This window comes from Seriola aureovittata, chromosome 14 (genome assembly GCF_021018895.1).
Source record: "Seriola aureovittata isolate HTS-2021-v1 ecotype China chromosome 14, ASM2101889v1, whole genome shotgun sequence".
Taxonomy (NCBI): domain Eukaryota; kingdom Metazoa; phylum Chordata; class Actinopteri; order Carangiformes; family Carangidae; genus Seriola; species Seriola aureovittata.
The window spans coordinates 1,885,349-1,903,551 of record NC_079377.1 but is presented as its reverse complement, the minus strand read 5'-3'; the positions used below and the strand labels follow the sequence as shown (position 1 = coordinate 1,903,551).

Here is an 18,203-nt window from a genome sequence, read left to right as displayed (position 1 = left end):
GACAGTGTTTAAAACAGATAAAAATCATCATTCAGTCACATGTTCAGGTTGAACAGAGGAAATGTGACAGTCTGTCATAGTTTCAGTGATTCCTGCGGGACACTGTGGCCTGTCTAAAGCATGATCATATAACAGGTCCCTGAATGGCTCATTATTTTTGATCAGAATATTCATTGTTTCAGTGGGTGTTTAAAGGAAGCAGGTTTGTGTGTATGTGTCCGTCTGTCCAGAGGAGGGCAGTGCTGTGTCCTCGCGCTATGTGTAAAGAGGAAGAAGAAGAAGTGAAATTAAAAAGTCCGGGACCAGCTCGATGTGAGCAGTTGAGAACCTGGTCAGGATGGCAGCAGACTCAGAATCCAAACTCCAGCTGGTCCACAGACACATCCGCCAGTTCCCGGACTTCCCGAAGAAAGGGATCCTGTTCAGGTGAGGTACCGATCACTTCCGTTCACAAGCACGTGTTTAGAGTCCTGTCTGTCCTCCACCCCTGCAGCCCGCGTGCCGGGGCGTGAGGAGCTCCTCGTGCGGGCGAGGCTCTTCCGCACAGCAGGTGAGGGAGGGGGATCCGGTTTACGTACAGCTGTGAGTCCGCAGCTGCTGTTACTTTTACCTGGATCAGACAGTCAGGACGTGTAACTTTGTGTCTGCGGTGATAACAAAGGTCTCTGTGAAACTTTCAGTAATCACAATTATGACCAAAGAAGCTTTTGCAGTTTGTAGTTTAATCAGGCAAGATGTGTTTCTATGTGTTTGGTTTGTCTAATATCTGTGTTTATACTTGGAGAATAGACTGTAATTAACATAATGTACAGATGAGTTTTAAGATCATGAAAATGATCCTTATAACCACTCCTTTTTTTTTTTCTTTTTTTTTTTCTACCAGTTTGAATATCTTTAAAGGGCCAATACAACACATCAGATGCGTTTTCTACTTGCATAAAAGTGATTGCAGCGTCTACAGGAAGCTTGTTTTCTGCCTGGAAATGACTTGATTTCAGCCTTGATGATATTATGACTGATACAGCCCACACAGTGCTTTCAAGATAAAACAAGATATTCCTTCATTAGTCCCACAGTGGGGAAATTTGGAGTATTATAGCAGCAAGTGGACAGTGCAAGAAGGAAAACTACAAAATGACAATATTTAAGAAAGATAAACAATATAATAATAATAGATATTTCAAGGGCCTTTTAAGGGCCAATACAACCCATATACACAGTTTTCAGATGGGGGGGGGGGGGGCAGGTGTTGCACAGACAGCCATGCAGCACCTTCTCTCTGCTGACTGCGCTGTGCAAAACACCTCCCTCCTCGGGGAAATAAAGGGGGGGTGTTGTTGTTACCACATGTTTACACATGGGACCGCCCCCCTCCCCCAGTGTTAGCCAGGAGCTCCTGTTGTCACCATCTTCTACCATAGTGTATGTGGTGCTGGGACTTTTGGACTAACCCTTTTTTTCCTGGAAATGTTCCCAAGCTTTAAGCCTCACGTGTGTCATGGTTGTCATGGAGATGGTTACATTTTCACTTGACGAGACTGAAATCCCATGATAGGATACTGTGTGAAAACATATACAGTGTTGTTACAGGTTTACAAGATGGCTCTTTTCAATCTAGTGCAATTTTATTTATATAGTATCAAATCATAACAAATATAATCTCAAGGCTCTTTACAAGGTAAGGTCAAGACCTACAATATGAGAGAGAGAGAGAGAGAGAGAGAGAGAGAGAGAGAGAGAGAGAGAGAGAGAGAGAGAGAGAGAGAGAGAGAGAGAGAGAGAGAGAGAGAGAGAGAGAGAGAGAGAGAGAGCTAAGTGCACCATGGGAGTCCCCCCAGCACTTCTACAGGAGAGGAGCCTGATAGCAGAAGGAGTGTTCTGTTTGGATGATAAGGAACTATGAGCTCTTTAAGATGTACTGGTGTCTGACCATGAACGTTCTGGATTTTCTAGGGAGCCAATGAAGCAGGAGAGACGTGTTCTTCTCTTTTCTCTTTTCTGTTCCAATACCTGACTCGGTAGCTTTACTGCAGAGACAGGTGGATGTGGTGACTCAGCTAAACGTGTGTGTGTGTGTGTGTGAGTGAGCGAGCGAGCGAGCGAACCAGGAGTCAAGGATCACACAGTTCAGTCTGAAGTCTAGAGACTCATGTTAGACTGTGGACTGTAGTTGAAGGTAGTGTTAGACAGTGGGCCCCACTTATTGTCAACACAGCTCCATCAGTTTAACACTATATATTTTGTGCACGTGCACAGTTTTACCTTGCAGCTCTGCAGTCTCCAGAAGAGGAACTGTCACCAGTGGTTTTGCAATATTGGTTCCTCATGTGCACAAAGTGGAGTGTGGAGGATTATTATTATTATTATTATTATTATTATTGTTATTATAACTCAACATCTCCTCAGAGAAGGAAGTGCAACATTTCCAGAGCAGTGTGGGGTCAGCAGTAGTGATTCAGTTTACCTTCATCAAAAAAAATGGCAGCTCCAGTGATTTGGATATTGCACTTGGCCATATCGGGATTTCAGTTATATTTGATTAACTGTGCAGCCCTAGTTTTAGTCATTCACTGTGGGACGATACCATCCACTCTCTGGTGCCAGCTTCTCCAGTGTGAGGAAGAAGTGCTGCTTTTCTGTCTTTTATATCATTGTAACTGTCATCTTTGGTCTCTTTTTTTAGTGACTACTTTATTTAGACGTGCTGGTGAAAGAATACGTCAGAGGTTCCCGAACGACTCACTTCTCCTGAAACGTACTCTCTCAATGTAAATGTGTTTTATATTGATGAATATTTGAAGTGACTGGATGCTGATGTAATGTGTGTGTTTGTGTGTGTGTGTGTGTGTGTGTTCGTTCTGCAGAGATATCTGCCCCATCCTGAAGGATCCAGCTGCTCTCACCGCAGTGATCGACCTGTTTGAAGAACACGCCAGGAAGAATTACAAGCAGGTCGATTTGGTCATAGGTAAGAAAAGAAAGCGAAGCCTCTTTTAATGTGAACCACAGTCCTTTACCTGGTGAGTCTTGAAGGAACAAACAAGGAGAGTGCTACCAGTATCTTTAAAAAGTATTCTTCCACTCGCCTTGAGAAAGTAGTGCTGTACATGATCGATGGAGACAAGTGATGTTGGGTTCTCTGTCACTCACTCAGCGTCCAGATGCAGAAACAGCCTTTGACTGTAACACTTTGCCTTATCTGTGTCACACATGACAGATTTTCAAAAGGAAATGGAAATTGAAGAGGGAATTCAGGACTGGATTCCCATTTTTAAAATGTGCCATTATTTATTCATGAATTCATAAATGTATTTATAAATGGTGTATTTAATGAGAGTTTTGTGCTGTTTTTGTAAATCTATTTTTTAAATTTGAGGTATTTATTGATGCATTAATTGTTCATTTATAAATTCTATGAATATGAAATTAAGGAAATGCTTTATGACTTTTCGTGTGACATCCCTGCTCCTCCCCAGGAGAAGTGATGAGGCAGCTTCACTCATATCTGATCTGAACAGTCTCGCCTGTCCACCTGTTTATTTATTACTAAGACTTAGGTAGACTAGAGTAGGTACACCGTTTCCTAATGTGTCTTTGCAATGAATATTTGACTCATGCAGTATTTGGTGTGTGTGTGTGTGTGTGTGTGTGTGTGTGTGTGTGTGTGTGTCTGTGTGTGTCTGCGTGTGTGTCTGTGTGTGTGTAGGGTTAGATGCTCGTGGCTTCCTGTTCGGGCCTCTGCTCGCCCAGCGGCTTGGTGTCGGCTTCGTCCTGGTCAGAAAGAAAGGCAAACTACCAGGAGCCACCGTGTCTGTGGCGTATGATCTGGAGTACGGCACGGTAAACAACACACACACACACACACACACACACACACACACACACACACACACACACACACACACACACACACACACACACACACAGGATTTAGTTTAAAACAGTACTCTGCATTAGTTGGGTTTGCAGTTATGTTCAGTTTACATGGTAGACATAATTCTCCACGTTCCTCATTTTAAAGCTTCTGTTATTTCCCCTCAACATGCAAGTTATCACTTTATTTTCATTGTATTATGACTTATTTTTGTAAAATTTTATTTTCAAAAGATGTTTTAAATTGCACATTATAACTTTAAGTTGTAAAAAAACAAAAAAAACCCACCACCATTCAACACTAGCTTCTATGACCAGGTGGCAGGACCACCAACACGGTGAACAGGCACTCGGCTACAAATGAAGGAAGTTGATGTAGTTGCTGCTCTAGCTCCTCGTCACTGAACTGTTCTGGGGTCAGGGTGTGTTCTGAGGCCGCTCCAGACTTGTTCCGTCTCACCACAGTCCTCATGAACAGTCTTCTTCTGCTCCTCCAGGCTGAGGCAGAGATCCAGGAGGACGCCGTGGCTCCGGGACAGAAGGTTCTGCTCATTGATGACCTCCTGGCTACTGGAGGTATCTGCTGCTTTCAACCCGTTGTCACTTATCACTAGACTCAGTCTCATTGTTACTTATAAACAAGACAAACAAGACACAGAAATAAAGGGAAGGTAGTGTCAGTGGATTTACACTAGCTGTCAGATAGAATTCTCTTTTAAAGTCACCTGGTTTCATTAACTGTAAAAGCTTCAGGTGAGTTCAACCTCAGATTGAAATGAGAGTAGTTGATTTACATTGGAGACTTAGATTATTATAAATGGGTTTATTTATAATATGGGATATAATGGGATTATTACGTGGTTGACTTGTGGCGCGAGGCGTTGGGCTGATTCTAACCCGAGCAAAGTGTAATGTCTGACACTGATGTGGAGCCTCACACATGCCACTGGAATCAGTATAGATAAAAAAAAATCAGAAATTAATTAGAATTATTATAAATTGATTAAATAAAAATATATTTAAATGATACAGACAGGTGAGAATTTGAAGGAAAAACCAATAAACCATTGATTCTGCAAGTCTCTGAACTCTGCTGGAGGGTGAACATCAGAGCGCTGTCTGACACGCCAGTCCAAAACCTCCCATAGCTGCTCAACTGGCTTGAGATCAGGTGACTGTGAAGGTCATAGTAAATGATTGACATCATGTTCATATCATGGACTGTAAATAAAGATGGACGTAGCCTCTGTGACGTCAGAGTGAGCCGTCACTCTGAGCTCGTCAGACCGTCAGTGACCCCCGTGACCTGTGGATGGAGACACAGTCGTCCTGTGTCTCTGCTCATGTGTCAGGTTTTTTTCTTGAATTTGTCACTGTCTGCACATTGTCATTGAATGATGAATTAATTATTACATTTGCATTACATTTGCAAATTTACCATTTACCAGTGTGTCATCTTCGGGCAGTGCGTCATTTAGATGTCAGAATGTTTTTTGACCAGAGCGTGGTGGCGTTGTGGTGTTAGTGATGTCAAGTCCACTTGTTATTTCCTGGGTCACAGAAGAGTGTCATGCAGACGTCTGTGTGTTTGTTGCAGGGACGCTGTTTGCAGCCTGTGAGCTGATGAGGAAGCAGCAGGCCGAGGTTCTGGGCTGCATGGTGATCATCGAGCTCAAAGAGCTGAACGGCTCCGACAAACTGAAGCCACACGGTGTTTTCTCCCTGCTTCAGTACTGAGGACCAAACAGTGGTTTACAGCCGGCGGGTCCAACTCACTCACTTACAGTTTTTATTATTTCAAACATGTACAGTTTTTCATTCCAGCCGATACTGAGAGATGAGATGTTTTGTCATTCATTCATAAACCTGCTAATTCTCTGATTGCCTTACCCAGCATGCTTTGGGCTTATCCCAAGGAGACATTTTGGTTTCTCCAGTTCCTAAAGGAGTCTAAAAATGTCTTAACGTGTCTAGAACGTTCCTTTCACCTGATGCATGCTGGGATCACTGAGCACCACTCTGTGCCAAAACAGGAAGTGGGACAGAACATTTCATCTCAGACTGAATGACCTTATGTCTACATTTTGCATAGTTTTTGTTTTATTGTATCTGATAAAACGACAGACTGTCCTCTTCAGCATGAAGGTGGCGTCCCTGTTTAAAGGGGCGGAACGTGGGTCAATGACTGGAGGCCATGCTATGCTATCCATGTGAGGCTACAGTTAGCTGTGGCATGCTATGCTGGCTAATTAACAATACTATATATTTATTTGGATTTTGAGAATCCAAAGTCTTAAAGTCTTTACATTTGTGCACAATGTGTGTATTTGATGGAGGTATCCAAACATGGCCGCCTCTTCTATGAGGACACACTCATATTAATATAAAATAAAATATTCTGTATTCCACTGTTTGATAACTGACAGACTGTGAAAAAAAATACACACAGGATGATGACAAATAACAAATAAATAAAAGTTGGAACGTTGTATTTAAAGCCATACAGCTGTTTACTAACAGTTGACCTATGACCTCTGTTCCCTTCACTAATGCAGGTTTCCTGTGTTCAGTTTGTTGTGATTTTGTCCTTAATGGATAATATTTGTGTTTCTTTGTTTGAACCACAAACGTATTAATTTAATAAAGGAAACTACAGACTTGGTGAAGATTGTACTCCTGATGTACATGATGTTACATGTCACACTGAAAACAAGACAAATTGATATTGATTAATGAAGAATGAACATATTCTTGTTCTCACAAATGAAAAGTTGAATGTATAAGCAGTAGAACACATTCCTGCTCAGTTCAATATCCTGACACACTACTTGTTGAAGTGAGAAGTTTACAGACATTTAGGTTGAAGTCATTAGAAGATTTCATGTGATCTCGCAATATTTTTGTCAAGTCAGTAAGGTCATCATCATTTTTCCAACAGTTGTTTCCCTTTCAATTCACTATATCAGTTCCACTGGGTCAGAGGTCAGAGGAAGTCTTTTTTCCTGAGGAGGGTTCCTAACTTGACCTTCCTTTAGGAAAGGAAAGGAGAAATGCCGTCCCACAATTCCTTGCTGCAGCAACAATTAGACAGACGATTGTAGTTTCACCTTGGCAGACCCACATAAATGTAGAAACAACAGAGCTGCGGTTTTCTGTTTGTGACTCGATCCAGAACTGATGGAAATCCTTGTCTGATCCACTGAAACCCAAATCCATAAATATAGATTTATTCTCCTTAAAACCAGTCAGGAGTCATCATCATCAATACAAGCAAATGTGCATGATGTCACCTCAATTCTGACAAGAGTCTCTGTCGTTCCTTTAAGTAGCTATAAAATAGTATAAACTCATGTCCTAATATAATTTATTCTGGCCTCTCGTTCAGTTCCTTATTTTTATTTAATTATTTTAATGGCTCAAGTGTTTTCTTATTTCAACCAAACAGCTGATCCACTGATCAAGCTACAGAAAACATATACAGCTGTTCATAGACAGCATTAATACTGACCATGACTTGTAAAACTGAGCTTGATGTGTAAAGCTGGTGAACTGCTCCTTCTAGCAATAAGCCATTTATAAGATCTATTATATAATTGCCTTGTTTGACATGTATCAAGATTTCCGATTAAAGAATGACAAGAACAAGACTGAAAAATTTCACACCAACTTTGGCTCCTTGTTTAGTTTTGAAAACATTTGACTCAGAACTCATTCCTGCAGTTGGAAGTCTTGAACAGGACACACGCCCTGTCCTCATTGGACATGAGACACACTGCTGTTAACCATTTGTTTAACTGCTGTAAGCATCAGGAATGAAATTCCGTTCACCTCCACTGTACCATGGTGGAGGCAGAAACCTCGCAAGCCACAACTTTCTACATGACAAGATGCCAGTGGTCAGTTTCCTTCAGTCACCACACCGACAGTTCACCATCACCTTCAGATAATTAATGCAATTATTGCCTTTGTTTTACCAACTGTTCTATTTAATAAAATGCATGCACAGAAAAACATCGGAGGCAGCGTGACTCTGACAAAGGCTTGTATTTCTTAAACATTTTCACACAGTTACAAAAATGTAAACACTCATCAGCTCTACATTGTAGAAAACGATCCCATACAAAGACTGGAAGCAGATCTGTGCGCATCATTGTTACACATTCAAGGAGTAAAAAAAAAAAAAACAAAACAAAGCACAGCGGTCACTATAGCAGCAGTGTGGTTAAAACAACCTGTTTACAACACAGGACCAAGTCTGGTTCATCCTGTGAGGCCCCAGGATGCGAGACGCTGTGCCTGGATCAGTCCGTTCTCACAGAGCACATCCCCAAATCATGTTGACGTACCTGCTGCCAATAAACCAGTGGAATTCACTTTAAAACACAGCACTTTAAAAGTAGTTAGCATCCAGTGTGCTGCTCTTACAGCACGGACCTGAGGATGGTGATGTCATCACATCATCTCTCAGTCATCAGTCTCTCCCCCTCTTCTCTTAGAGTCCCTCCTCCTCTTCTCTCAGAGTCCCTCCTCCTCCTCCTCTCTCAGAGTCTCTCCTCCTCCTCTCTCAGTCGTCTGCTCAGTTTGTCCAGAACGATGCTCAGCTCCATGTTCTTGTTCAGCTTCAGGTAGAAGTCCTTCCTGATTGGATGGATCGTCAACCAATCGGCAGCCACTTCTGCCAGCAGACGGATGTGTTTCTCCATTTCACCTGTTCATGAGAGAGGAGGGACAGCCCATCAGAGAACAGTTGTTTTCTCAAGTTTCCTCCTACATAACAATACTGAAAGCTGCGGTAAACACTGTATTATCTCCTGCTGTAGGAACCCACCTGTGCTGAGAGCAGACCTGTAGCTGGCCACCATCCTGTTACAGGCCACCTCCATTATCAAAGCCGGTTTCTTCTCTGCTACAAAAACGTTGCGAAGGATCCTTGCCAGCTCCCCGAGTCGTGACATCATCATCAGGCGCTCCTCCTGGTTGGGGTTTCGAGTCATGGTAGCCAGGAGCTTCTGAGCCTCCTTCGCACGAATCTGAATCACCCACAAACGACCAGAAACAGTGTGAGAAATCACAACATGTATTTCATATATGTATAAAAGCATGGTCAGGTTCACACTACCCCGCTTACCCGGTCCAGCAGGGACTGAGACACTCCTTTCAGGGTGGTTGGGACCTGAGCTGATGGAGCAGCTGATGGAGCAGCTGATGGAGCAGCTGATGGAGCTGGTGTCTGGGGGGCTGTTGGGTTCTGTGGAGGAGATGTCGGCTCTTTACTTTCTGCAGCATTATCTTCTCTCCTCTGAGCCAGAGAAACCAGAGCCTTCTCCATCTGAACACAGGACACACAAGAGAACAATTCCATGTCAGAGCTGAACACACATACTGGATTAATACACTGAATAAATGCCGTTTATTAAATATACATCGTGGCCGCACAAACCCAGATTACATCCAGAACCATCTGAACCTCCAGGTTTTAATATCTAACAGTTACAGTACCTTGGGTGTGATGAGTGAGCGGGCCTTGTCCAGCACCTCCTGAGCTGTGGCCAGTCTCTCCGTGTGAGGAGGCGGAGGCAGCGAGCTGGTCTGGACGGCAGCCACCGTGTCCACATTAAAGCGAGGGTGCCAGCGGGTCAGTTTGTCGTCTGGAACAGAGACCGGAGGAACCAACGAGGACAGGAAGACCTGCAGACAGAGGGGGGGTTTGAAAACCACTTAGAACCTTTCAAACAGACACCAAAACTTTCATTCAAAACAGACCTGAGTCTGTGGCTTGAGTTCAGTTGTGAGCGTCACTACATGAAACCAGGCGAGAGCAGCTGCTGACCTTGTGGTGCTGTTTGACAATGGAGACCAGGTTCAGGTGGAAGATGCGTCTTCTCTCTAGGAGACGTGAGGCTGAGAGGACAGGACGTGCTTCATTCTGGTCTAAGGACGACACACACACACACACACACACACACACACACACGTAAAAAAATGAACACAAAGGTAGTGGACGCATTATCATTAGCACCTATAACATTAGACAGTTACTCATGTATTTGTTGATTAAAGGAGAACTGAACAAACTGTATCTGTGTAAACCGTGTTCTTTTTTTTAATATATATATATATATATATATATAAATAAAATCTTTTTATTTGGGATACAACTATGAATATAGAAACATGATTACAAGCCCCCCCCCCCCTTTTTTTTTTTTAAATAAATGGCAGGAACATGCCCAGGTCCCCAACACTGTCTCTGTATAGAAATTAAATTATAATATAGGAATCGATCAAATATATAGAACATGCACTATTCAAATATTAATTTGTAATAACTAATATAAATAAAATTTAAAAATCATATCAAAATCCCTCAAGAGTAAATAAAGGAAACATTTTATAAAAAGAAATAAATAAATAATTGAAAGAAATTTCAAATAGTCTATGAAGTGAAGTGTGTTCTAACCAGAGAGGATGACGGGCTCCACGGTGAGCTGGTAGCTGCCCTTCTTAATGCTGCTGTTGAAGGTGGGGATGTTCTTCTCCTGTCTGAACGTGTAGGCCTCAGGAAACACTGTCTTTATCTGACCCACGTGGCTCTCCTCAAAACGCCTGAGAGAGAGAGAGAGAGAGAGAGAAGAGGCCAACATGAGCTTCTGTCAAGTCCGGCTGTGGAGAGCCGTGCAGTGTTTAAACAGACGTGTGTCAACAGCACTCTTTCCTGCCCGTACATCATCAGGTATAATGATGGAACTATCATAACATATACCACTTTCTGTAGCAGCAATATTAGAAACGCTTCTATCAGAGTTTTATTCTAGCTTTAACTGATTCCTTGTGACTCATCCTCATTTAAATCTGAACTACAATCCTCTCCTGGTGGTTGTCTGCCTCCTCCACTCACACTAGTTTCAGGTTACATCCCTGTTTATCCAGATTCATAGAAAAAAAATCAACCGTTTGTGTGAAATTTCGTCATAATGCTGTGATGTCTTGAGTCGTGGCTATAAGTGTCACTGAGATACTGTGTCCACGAGAATGGGACGGACAACCTGAAAACAATATGATAGAGCTTCCCTCATTACTTCCACCTACTTGTGCATCATGTCCTGAACTCCCTGCTTGACCTTGGCGAATGTGGCCGTCTCACAGCGGTTGTACAGCATGGCGACCACAGTGTCCATACTCCTGAACATCTCAGCCAGCAGCTTGTACTGGTAAGGCAGGGAGAGGCCCGGGGGGGCTGCCTGGGCGAGGGTGTGGTACCGCTGGTACGCTGGCTGCTCAGTGCTGAGGGTCAAGAGAAGGGGGAAAAAAAAAAAACACTTTGTCTTCTGGTTTGGACTCAGTGAGCAGGACCTGCAGTGAGGGTGAAGTACAGACTGTGTGTTGTGTGTGTTCGTGCTCACCTGTCCGGGGGCGGTGTGTCGCTCTGCTTGCTCTCCTCGGCCTCTCTCTCCTTGTTTCTCCTCTGAGCTTTAGCTGCGAGCTCTTTGGCTCGCGCTACAGTGAGCTTGAGGGCCTTGGCGTCAGAGGTGGGGGGTGTGGCAGCTTTGGGTACAGGTGGGTTAGCATTGTCAGGTGCTGGAGAAGATGGAGAGGAGCAGGAGGAAGCAGCGGAAACTGAAGCACTGCTGATTTTTTCCTCTGCGTGTTTCTTGATCCTCTGGAGGCGAGACTTTAGGGCTGCGATGTCGTCTTTACACAGTGCCTGGCAGAGAGGGGGGGGCATGATGATGAAATCAAGGATAAGTGAGGCTATATTCCATATTTTCTTACTGTCAACTGAGTCCATGTACAAAGCCAAACCAGGAATGAATGTATCCTGCTCGTAAGTACTGCAAGTCTGTTCTATTGTTCGACAAACAGCAGCTGTCAGACGCAGCTCAGGCGGCCACTGACTGTCCTTTCACCTGTTTGATTGGTTGTTGTAATATTCCTAAAAATTATGTTTTTCTCCCTCTTGAAATTTTACATTTTTAATTATATGATAGTTATATCATGACTTCATTTTCAAAATCTCAGATTCTTTTTTTCCCCTCAATGTGGCCCTAATACTGTCATAGAATAGCATAAAAAAAAAAAAAAAAAACTTTCCACAGCCACAGACTGCCACCTCACAGTTACACCATGATTAGCACATACATGTGCTGGTGCTAGCATTTTGCAACACCATCTGTATGGAGCAACGGTGCTAGCCTCCTGGAGAACTACACACTCTGTGTAACAGTAAATCCAGACACACTGTGTTACCTTGTTGGGCTGTCCTGCAGTCTTCTTACTGATGACCTCTGCATGGTTCTCAGCTTTCTGTGCAGACACAGGAGCTGCTGGAGCTGAGGGCTGCTGGGTCGCTTCACTGGGAGGAGGCTGGACTGAGGCCTGGACACACACACACACACACACACACAAGAGAGATTTTACTCAAACTTCAACCGTCATGAGTGTTTCACATGTACAACGTGACTGTATACAGTGGCAAGAAGAAGTGATGGAATCATCTGCATTTACGTGTAAATTTTTCTGAAAATATGAGCAAACAATGTATTTCAACTAATAACACACACATCATCGTAATGTTCTTGTCCGCATTTAAAACATCATTCAAACATTCACAGTGCAGGTTGGATTGGTTACAAGTTATTAAATCACTATCAGAAACTCTCAATATGGAGATTCCATGTTGTCTCTCCCTGTGTTTGCTAAATGACAATTCTCAGGTACCCACGTCTGTCCACGTGAAAAGAATCTGGCCGCACTGCTACAAAGAAAATCCTGGATGTACGGTGGAAACCACCACCACACGCATCGTCACTAAATCACTGGTGGTACCTGCTATTACATATTCCAATATTACAGCTTTTCATTGCGTGGTCTCATGGTGCCAAAGGGAAGACTTTAGGATCTTGGTCTGAAGCTGAAGTCTTAGTTGTTGAATCTCTTGCCAGAAGAAGGGGAAGAACTGGGTTTGGGGTGGGAGGGGTGGGGCTTTAGATCGCTCACTAGGGAAGGAATTATTCCTAACTGTTGGCATTTACTTGTGTTCATGCATGTGCATGCATATGTACTTGGCTGTATATTCACATAAGGATGCATATGAATAAAGATGATGCAGGTATGTATTAACCTGTACCCATGTCGCAAGCTAAGGTATACAATATATACATGTATACTTGTACATGATTTCCACTTGCACAGTAGTTAATTTTATAGATAGGTACAATATACCACAAATGTCTCCTATGTTTAACTATTAAACATTAAATTATCTTAGAAATACGTATGTCTATGCATACACGCTCTATTCTTTTTTTGTTTGTTTGTTTTGTCAAGATGACTTAATAAAAAATTAACAAAAGCTTATCAGGAAGTCAAGAGTTAGCAACCTGGAGCTGTGGGTTAGAGGGACTCTGACTCTGACTGACAAAAAAACACTTCAACATTTTGAGTTTGATCATCTGATGTGAACCAGGCATCACAATGAAGACCTCAGAAGACTGAGTATCAAGAAGCATAGAGCTGGAAGTCACAGCTGGAAGAGTTTAGGTCTTCATTAGACAAAATGACTATAATGGAGATGATTTAGTTCTGTGGCTACTCTCCAAAAGCTCAACACAGATGATAAATGGGGTGAAAAAAAAAAAAGCAGCTCAGGCTAACAGCCAAAGGTTAAAATCACCTCTGTTAATGATACATAAGTCAGTGAACAGGCATGGTGTCCATGGCAGGAAACCATAGAAGAAGAAGAAGCAGAAGCAGCTTAACTCTCCACAACACACAGAACCTGTCACACTGTGTGTGGTGTAAAAAGGCTCTCTGCATAGCAACAAGACAAAATCCTCCCGCGGGTGAAGCAGGGTGGAGGGAGCATCATGGTCCAGGTGTTTGATGCCTCTGCACCTGGACAGCTCCACCTCACAGAGGGTAGAATGAAATCAAGTCCACCAAAGTCTCTAACGGGATAATGTAGAGATGCTGAGGAAGGAGCTCAGAGACTTGTTCATACGCCATCAGAATGTGTCTGAGCTGAAGCGGATCTGTGGGGAGAACGGTCCTGGTCTTTGAGCAGCTCGGATCAGCAGCTACTGAAAGAGCTTGGCTGAGGTTTTTGCTGCCGCTGAAGGTTCATCCAGTTATTAAATCCATGAGTTCACAGTCCACCAGCACTGTCAGTGCTGACATGATGTGTTCCATACAGACATGAAGGATTAAAATCTTAAGCACTATGCTTAAGATAACAAAACACGCAATTTTAGTTAGATATAAGTCAGATTCTATAAGATGCGTGACTAGTTAAGCAGAAAACCAGGTCATTGCTTAAAGTTTCGCAGGCAACCAAACTAGTAAATAAACTGTGTATTCTGGCCGCCATCTTTGTTTGAATCAAAACATTAACCTGAGTGAGGCACTGCCACAACACACATCTCTCCCAACCAGACCAACATTACCTGTGGTGCGTCCTGAGGGAGGACCAGTTTCTTCCTGGCCGCCCTCCTCGTTGTTTTCTCCGGGAAGTTAGCTTTAGTGTCTCTGACCTCCTCCGCCTGACGTCTCTTCTTGGCCGTGCTGTGGTCGGCGGTGGCTGAAGGCACGGGAGCCCCGAGATCAAACTCTGCCGAGCTCCGCTTCGGTGTCCGGGGGCTGGAGGGGAGAACTTTGGTGGTGTTGGTGAATGAAGATTGTCCATCGCTTAACCCCGCTGCCTCGTCAATAACTCGGAGAAACTCTTCGTGGACATGAGACGAACAAACGTCTTTGTTTTTAGCGGATCTTGACCGTGTGCCGGTGACGCTAGTGCTGGTCCCTCCAGAGCCGCGGCTGCGCTGCTTGGCTGGTTTCACCGGGCCGCCGATGCCTTTCTTTTTCTGGGAAAAGAAATCAGTAACTCGGGCCTGAGACATGTTGCTGCTACCGGACGTGTCCACCGTAGTCGTAAAGGTAAAAGTGCACCACTGAGCTGCACAACGAGGACGCTAAAGATATTTAAATACCGTCCATCCACAACAACTCTCTGGAAACGTTCACAGGAAGAAGAAAAGAAGTTTCGCGCGAAACCAACAAAGCCACGCCCCATCCGGTACACGTGATAGGATGATAAAAGAAGGATGGGACGTGTTGATGAATGGGGCAATTCTTAAAGTAACACTCGTTTGCTGTGTTACTGGAAATCCCAGTGAACATCTGCCCTGTTTTTGGTTTGATGGTTTGATTAATTTGATTAATTACTGATTGGTTCTTTGATTATTTTTTCTGAAATACGTGTTTCTATGGCGACACAGATCCATCCCTTATTATCCCAGTATAAAAATAAACATGTAGATGCATAGATAGGAAAATTCTCTAATACACAAGTGGGGTCTGAACTGTTCATACATGTTTAAAACATGAATAATTTACAGTGTATTACATATAATAATACTACTAAAAATAACAATAATGATAATGATAATAACAATAATAATAATAATAATAATAATAATAAAAACAACAATAGTAATAATAATAAAAATAACTTTATTTATAGAGCACTTTTCAAAACAGAGTTACAAAGTACTGTATAAACATAAAACAAAACAAAGCAATAAAAGACAGAAAAGAGGCAACGTATCAATTACCGAGGCAAGTATAACAAATACATTTGTGTGTTAAAACAATGAAATCAATAAATCAGACAAAAGAATAAGACTAAAAGTAAAAATGAAAAAAAAGATAAAAGCATTGAAATCAAGAATTAAAAGCTGCTTTCTACAAGTATATGTTTTGAGTAGTATTTTAAACCGGGGCAACGATCTCCTCGGGCAGGATACTCCAAAGTCTGGGGGTTCTAATAGCAAATGCCCCTTTGTTTAGCCGAGACTTTGGGGAATATAGCAGAGTTTTGTATTTAAATATATATGTATATATATGTATATATATATATATATGTAATATATATGTATTTAAAAGTATTTTAAAATCGATCCCAAAAAACACGGGTAGCCAACATAAGGAGGCTAAAATGGGTGTAATATGATCATATGGTGACAGTATATACAGTATATCAACAGATGAATGACTTGAGATATAACAGATGTGATGGATAATGTAATAAATAGAAACCCAGTCTGAGGAGTCCCTCACTCAACTCACTCAAAACAGCCTTTAGAATGACTTCATTAGGTCACGCCATCTTAATACCCTCTGTAAACATAATGTAATCTAAGATGTTGGATTTTAACAATCTTGAGTTGACTCATTACAGTAATCTAAAAAACATGAATGAACTCCTGTAGAGTTTATCATGACATTTCAAATGAATTCTCTTCTGGTGTAATAACTTTAGGTTCAAACTGAATCCCTGTGGAAAGAAATTAGGGACATAATTGATCATTTTTGATAATCATCACCTACCCTCACAGTTCATGATCAATGACACAGAGACAGAGCTTCTGATGGGATCCTGCCGTGACAACGAGCTGTCAGAAAGCTCTTGTGTACTCGACTGGTGTGTGATCTTCTGTCAGCAAGTTATTTTACATATTGATTCTACTAAATGAATGATAAAAGAATGAATGAATTAAAGAAGCAGATTATGATACTTAGATAGATCTTAAACTTCCCAGCCAACATGCAGTAGTTTGATCTCAGCCAGATAGCCTGACTGGATCATCACCAACAAGAAACTACTTCCTCATTAACACAGAAATATCCTCATTGTAGTAAGTACCTTTACCTTTGAGTACTCAGTGTTTATACTTTCTTGATCTATTTATACACTTCCCATTCAGGGGCTCTCAGTAAACTTAGGGGACAGGCCCCTTAAATACAGAGAGTAAGGAAAGGAAACACACCGATCTAAATATGAAAGGCACTACTAGTTTTCCTGATGCATTATGGGATACTATGAGTCAACAATACAGGTAATAATTCTCACTATACATTCAGACAGCACTACAAAATGGCAAACTCACTATATAGTTGACATATTTGGATTAGTGAGTGATTTCGGACACAGCCTATGTTTCCTACGGCTGATGTGGCGGCCATCTTGAAATTTCAAGTGGCTAATGGGATTTTCCAGAGAGATAAACACAACAATTTTGGTGCTTGTATCCAAATTTTGAAGATAATTGAAGTTATCTGCTGCACTAAGAGAGGAAGCCCTCTGACTGGGCCCCCTGTCACACTCACACAGGGGTCACAGGGTTTGTGTGTACGCCAGGGGGCGCCACCGACGCACACAATACCATTTATATCTCTGCGTGCCATGGCAGCAGATACAGCATGTCCTCAACGGTCTTCAAGAAAGACCCACTAACTACCAACGTCAGTGAGACTGACGTGGTCATGTCAGAAAGTTCCTGTCTATAAAGAAGCACAACATCTTGAAAAAGCAACACAATAACACCAGCAACGACACACCTGACTGTGTTTGGATGCGTTTAGATGCATTTACTGGTGGTGAAGTTTTATACCAAAAGGCTGTGTAATTAAACCGAGCTGTGAAGCAGTGCTGACTGAGCTGGGAGTCAGAGTCATATTTGCTATTTGCAGCAGGGAGGTGACCAGCAGAAGCGGCAGCTGCGGCTCACTGGAGAATAGCTCCTCTATATGAACGCCCTTCAGACCGAGCAGCCTGTGAATCACATTTTCCACCTACAACACTGTTAGACTGGGCCCCTCCGGAGGAACGCATGCTGCCCAACTTTTTTCTTCCTCACCGACATCACTGAAAACGAGTCGACGTGCCGCTGAGCGAGTCAGCCTGGAGCTACAACACAAGATCAATACAATCGATTGATCGGGAACTTTTGTTTTGAACCTGAAGACTTCCCACACTTTTTTTTTTTTTTTGTGTCTTTCTGATGGGAGATCATGAGCGCGCATCGGAATAATGGCCTATTCATTACCATGTCACTTTTAATCAATCAACACCAATGAAGCCGTTCAAATTAGCAGAAGCAGCGTTGATCTGCTGTGATCGATGGTAGTTATTGATAAATGGTTGTTGATCATCGCGGAGTGAGAATCGATCAGCATGGATCTCCAGGTGATTGTGTGGCTCTTCTACTGCTTTCTGCTGCCCACCGCGCTGTTAACAGGTAACAACTCACACTTTTATATGTAAAACCAACTGTAACGATCAACATGTGTCACAACAAAGTTTCACGTTTGCCACCGTCTACGTTGACACGAGCTCTGAAACTCGACACGCACTGGGTGGTAACTGGTAAAGCAGCTGGAGGGAAAGCTGTAATAACTTTACAGCACCAGCTTTAAACAGTTTCCCAGTGTTTGTGTGGCGTCTGCTTTCTGATATGAAGATGGTCTGCAGGTTTTCTTAACTACACACGTTA

At 42.6% G+C, this 18,203-nt stretch overlaps 3 protein-coding genes across 5 annotated transcripts in view; 2 read left to right on the top strand and 1 right to left on the bottom strand.

Moving 5' to 3' along the window:
* The first annotated feature begins 197 nt into the window (after positions 1 to 197).
* aprt (adenine phosphoribosyltransferase) lies at positions 198 to 6,535 on the top strand. Its single transcript, XM_056395665.1, has 5 exons — positions 198 to 426; positions 2,865 to 2,968; positions 3,707 to 3,840; positions 4,371 to 4,449; positions 5,471 to 6,535. Exons 1-5 carry the CDS (start codon positions 338 to 340, stop codon positions 5,608 to 5,610), a joined length of 546 nt encoding a protein of 181 aa, XP_056251640.1. The 5' UTR covers positions 198 to 337; the 3' UTR covers positions 5,611 to 6,535.
* A 1,367-nt stretch (positions 6,536 to 7,902) lies between these two features.
* cdt1 (chromatin licensing and DNA replication factor 1) lies at positions 7,903 to 15,160 on the bottom strand. The gene is made up of 10 exons (XM_056395656.1): positions 14,316 to 15,160; positions 12,121 to 12,249; positions 11,277 to 11,578; positions 10,963 to 11,157; positions 10,334 to 10,479; positions 9,704 to 9,804; positions 9,373 to 9,561; positions 9,002 to 9,202; positions 8,702 to 8,903; positions 7,903 to 8,581 (listed from the first exon to the last, which is right to left on the bottom strand). Exons 1-10 carry the CDS (start codon positions 14,766 to 14,768, stop codon positions 8,415 to 8,417), a joined length of 2,085 nt encoding a protein of 694 aa, XP_056251631.1. The 5' UTR covers positions 14,769 to 15,160; the 3' UTR covers positions 7,903 to 8,414.
* Positions 15,161 to 17,263: 2,103 nt separating this feature from the next.
* Positions 17,264 to 18,203, top strand: part of piezo1 (piezo-type mechanosensitive ion channel component 1) — a 97,739-nt gene continuing 96,799 nt past the window's right edge. For all 3 annotated transcript variants that reach the window (XM_056395669.1, XM_056395670.1, XM_056395668.1), the window contains exon 1: positions 17,264 to 17,948. In XM_056395669.1, the coding sequence (XP_056251644.1) occupies positions 17,885 to 17,948 (64 nt within the window). In that variant the 5' untranslated portion in view covers positions 17,264 to 17,884. The remainder of the gene's footprint in view (positions 17,949 to 18,203) is intronic.

What these genes read in the sequence shown, in the direction of transcription:
- cdt1 (XM_056395656.1), bottom strand. Translation starts at nt 14,768, where the DNA reads ATGTCTCAGGCCCGAGTTACTGATTTCTTTTCCCAGAAAAAGAAAGGC. An exon ending in GGAGCCCGTCATCCTCTCTG is followed by an intron (nt 9,805 to 10,333) that starts GTTAGAACACAC and finishes TGTCGTCCTTAG; the next exon opens with ACCAGAATGAAGCACGTCCT. An exon ending in TTGTCAAACAGCACCACAAG is followed by an intron (nt 9,562 to 9,703) that starts GTCAGCAGCTGC and finishes CTCTGTCTGCAG; the next exon opens with GTCTTCCTGTCCTCGTTGGT.
- aprt (XM_056395665.1), top strand. Translation starts at nt 338, where the DNA reads ATGGCAGCAGACTCAGAATCCAAACTCCAGCTGGTCCACAGACACATC. An exon ending in GCAGGTCGATTTGGTCATAG is followed by an intron (nt 2,969 to 3,706) that starts GTAAGAAAAGAA and finishes GTGTGTGTGTAG; the next exon opens with GGTTAGATGCTCGTGGCTTC. An exon ending in TGACCTCCTGGCTACTGGAG is followed by an intron (nt 4,450 to 5,470) that starts GTATCTGCTGCT and finishes TGTTTGTTGCAG; the next exon opens with GGACGCTGTTTGCAGCCTGT.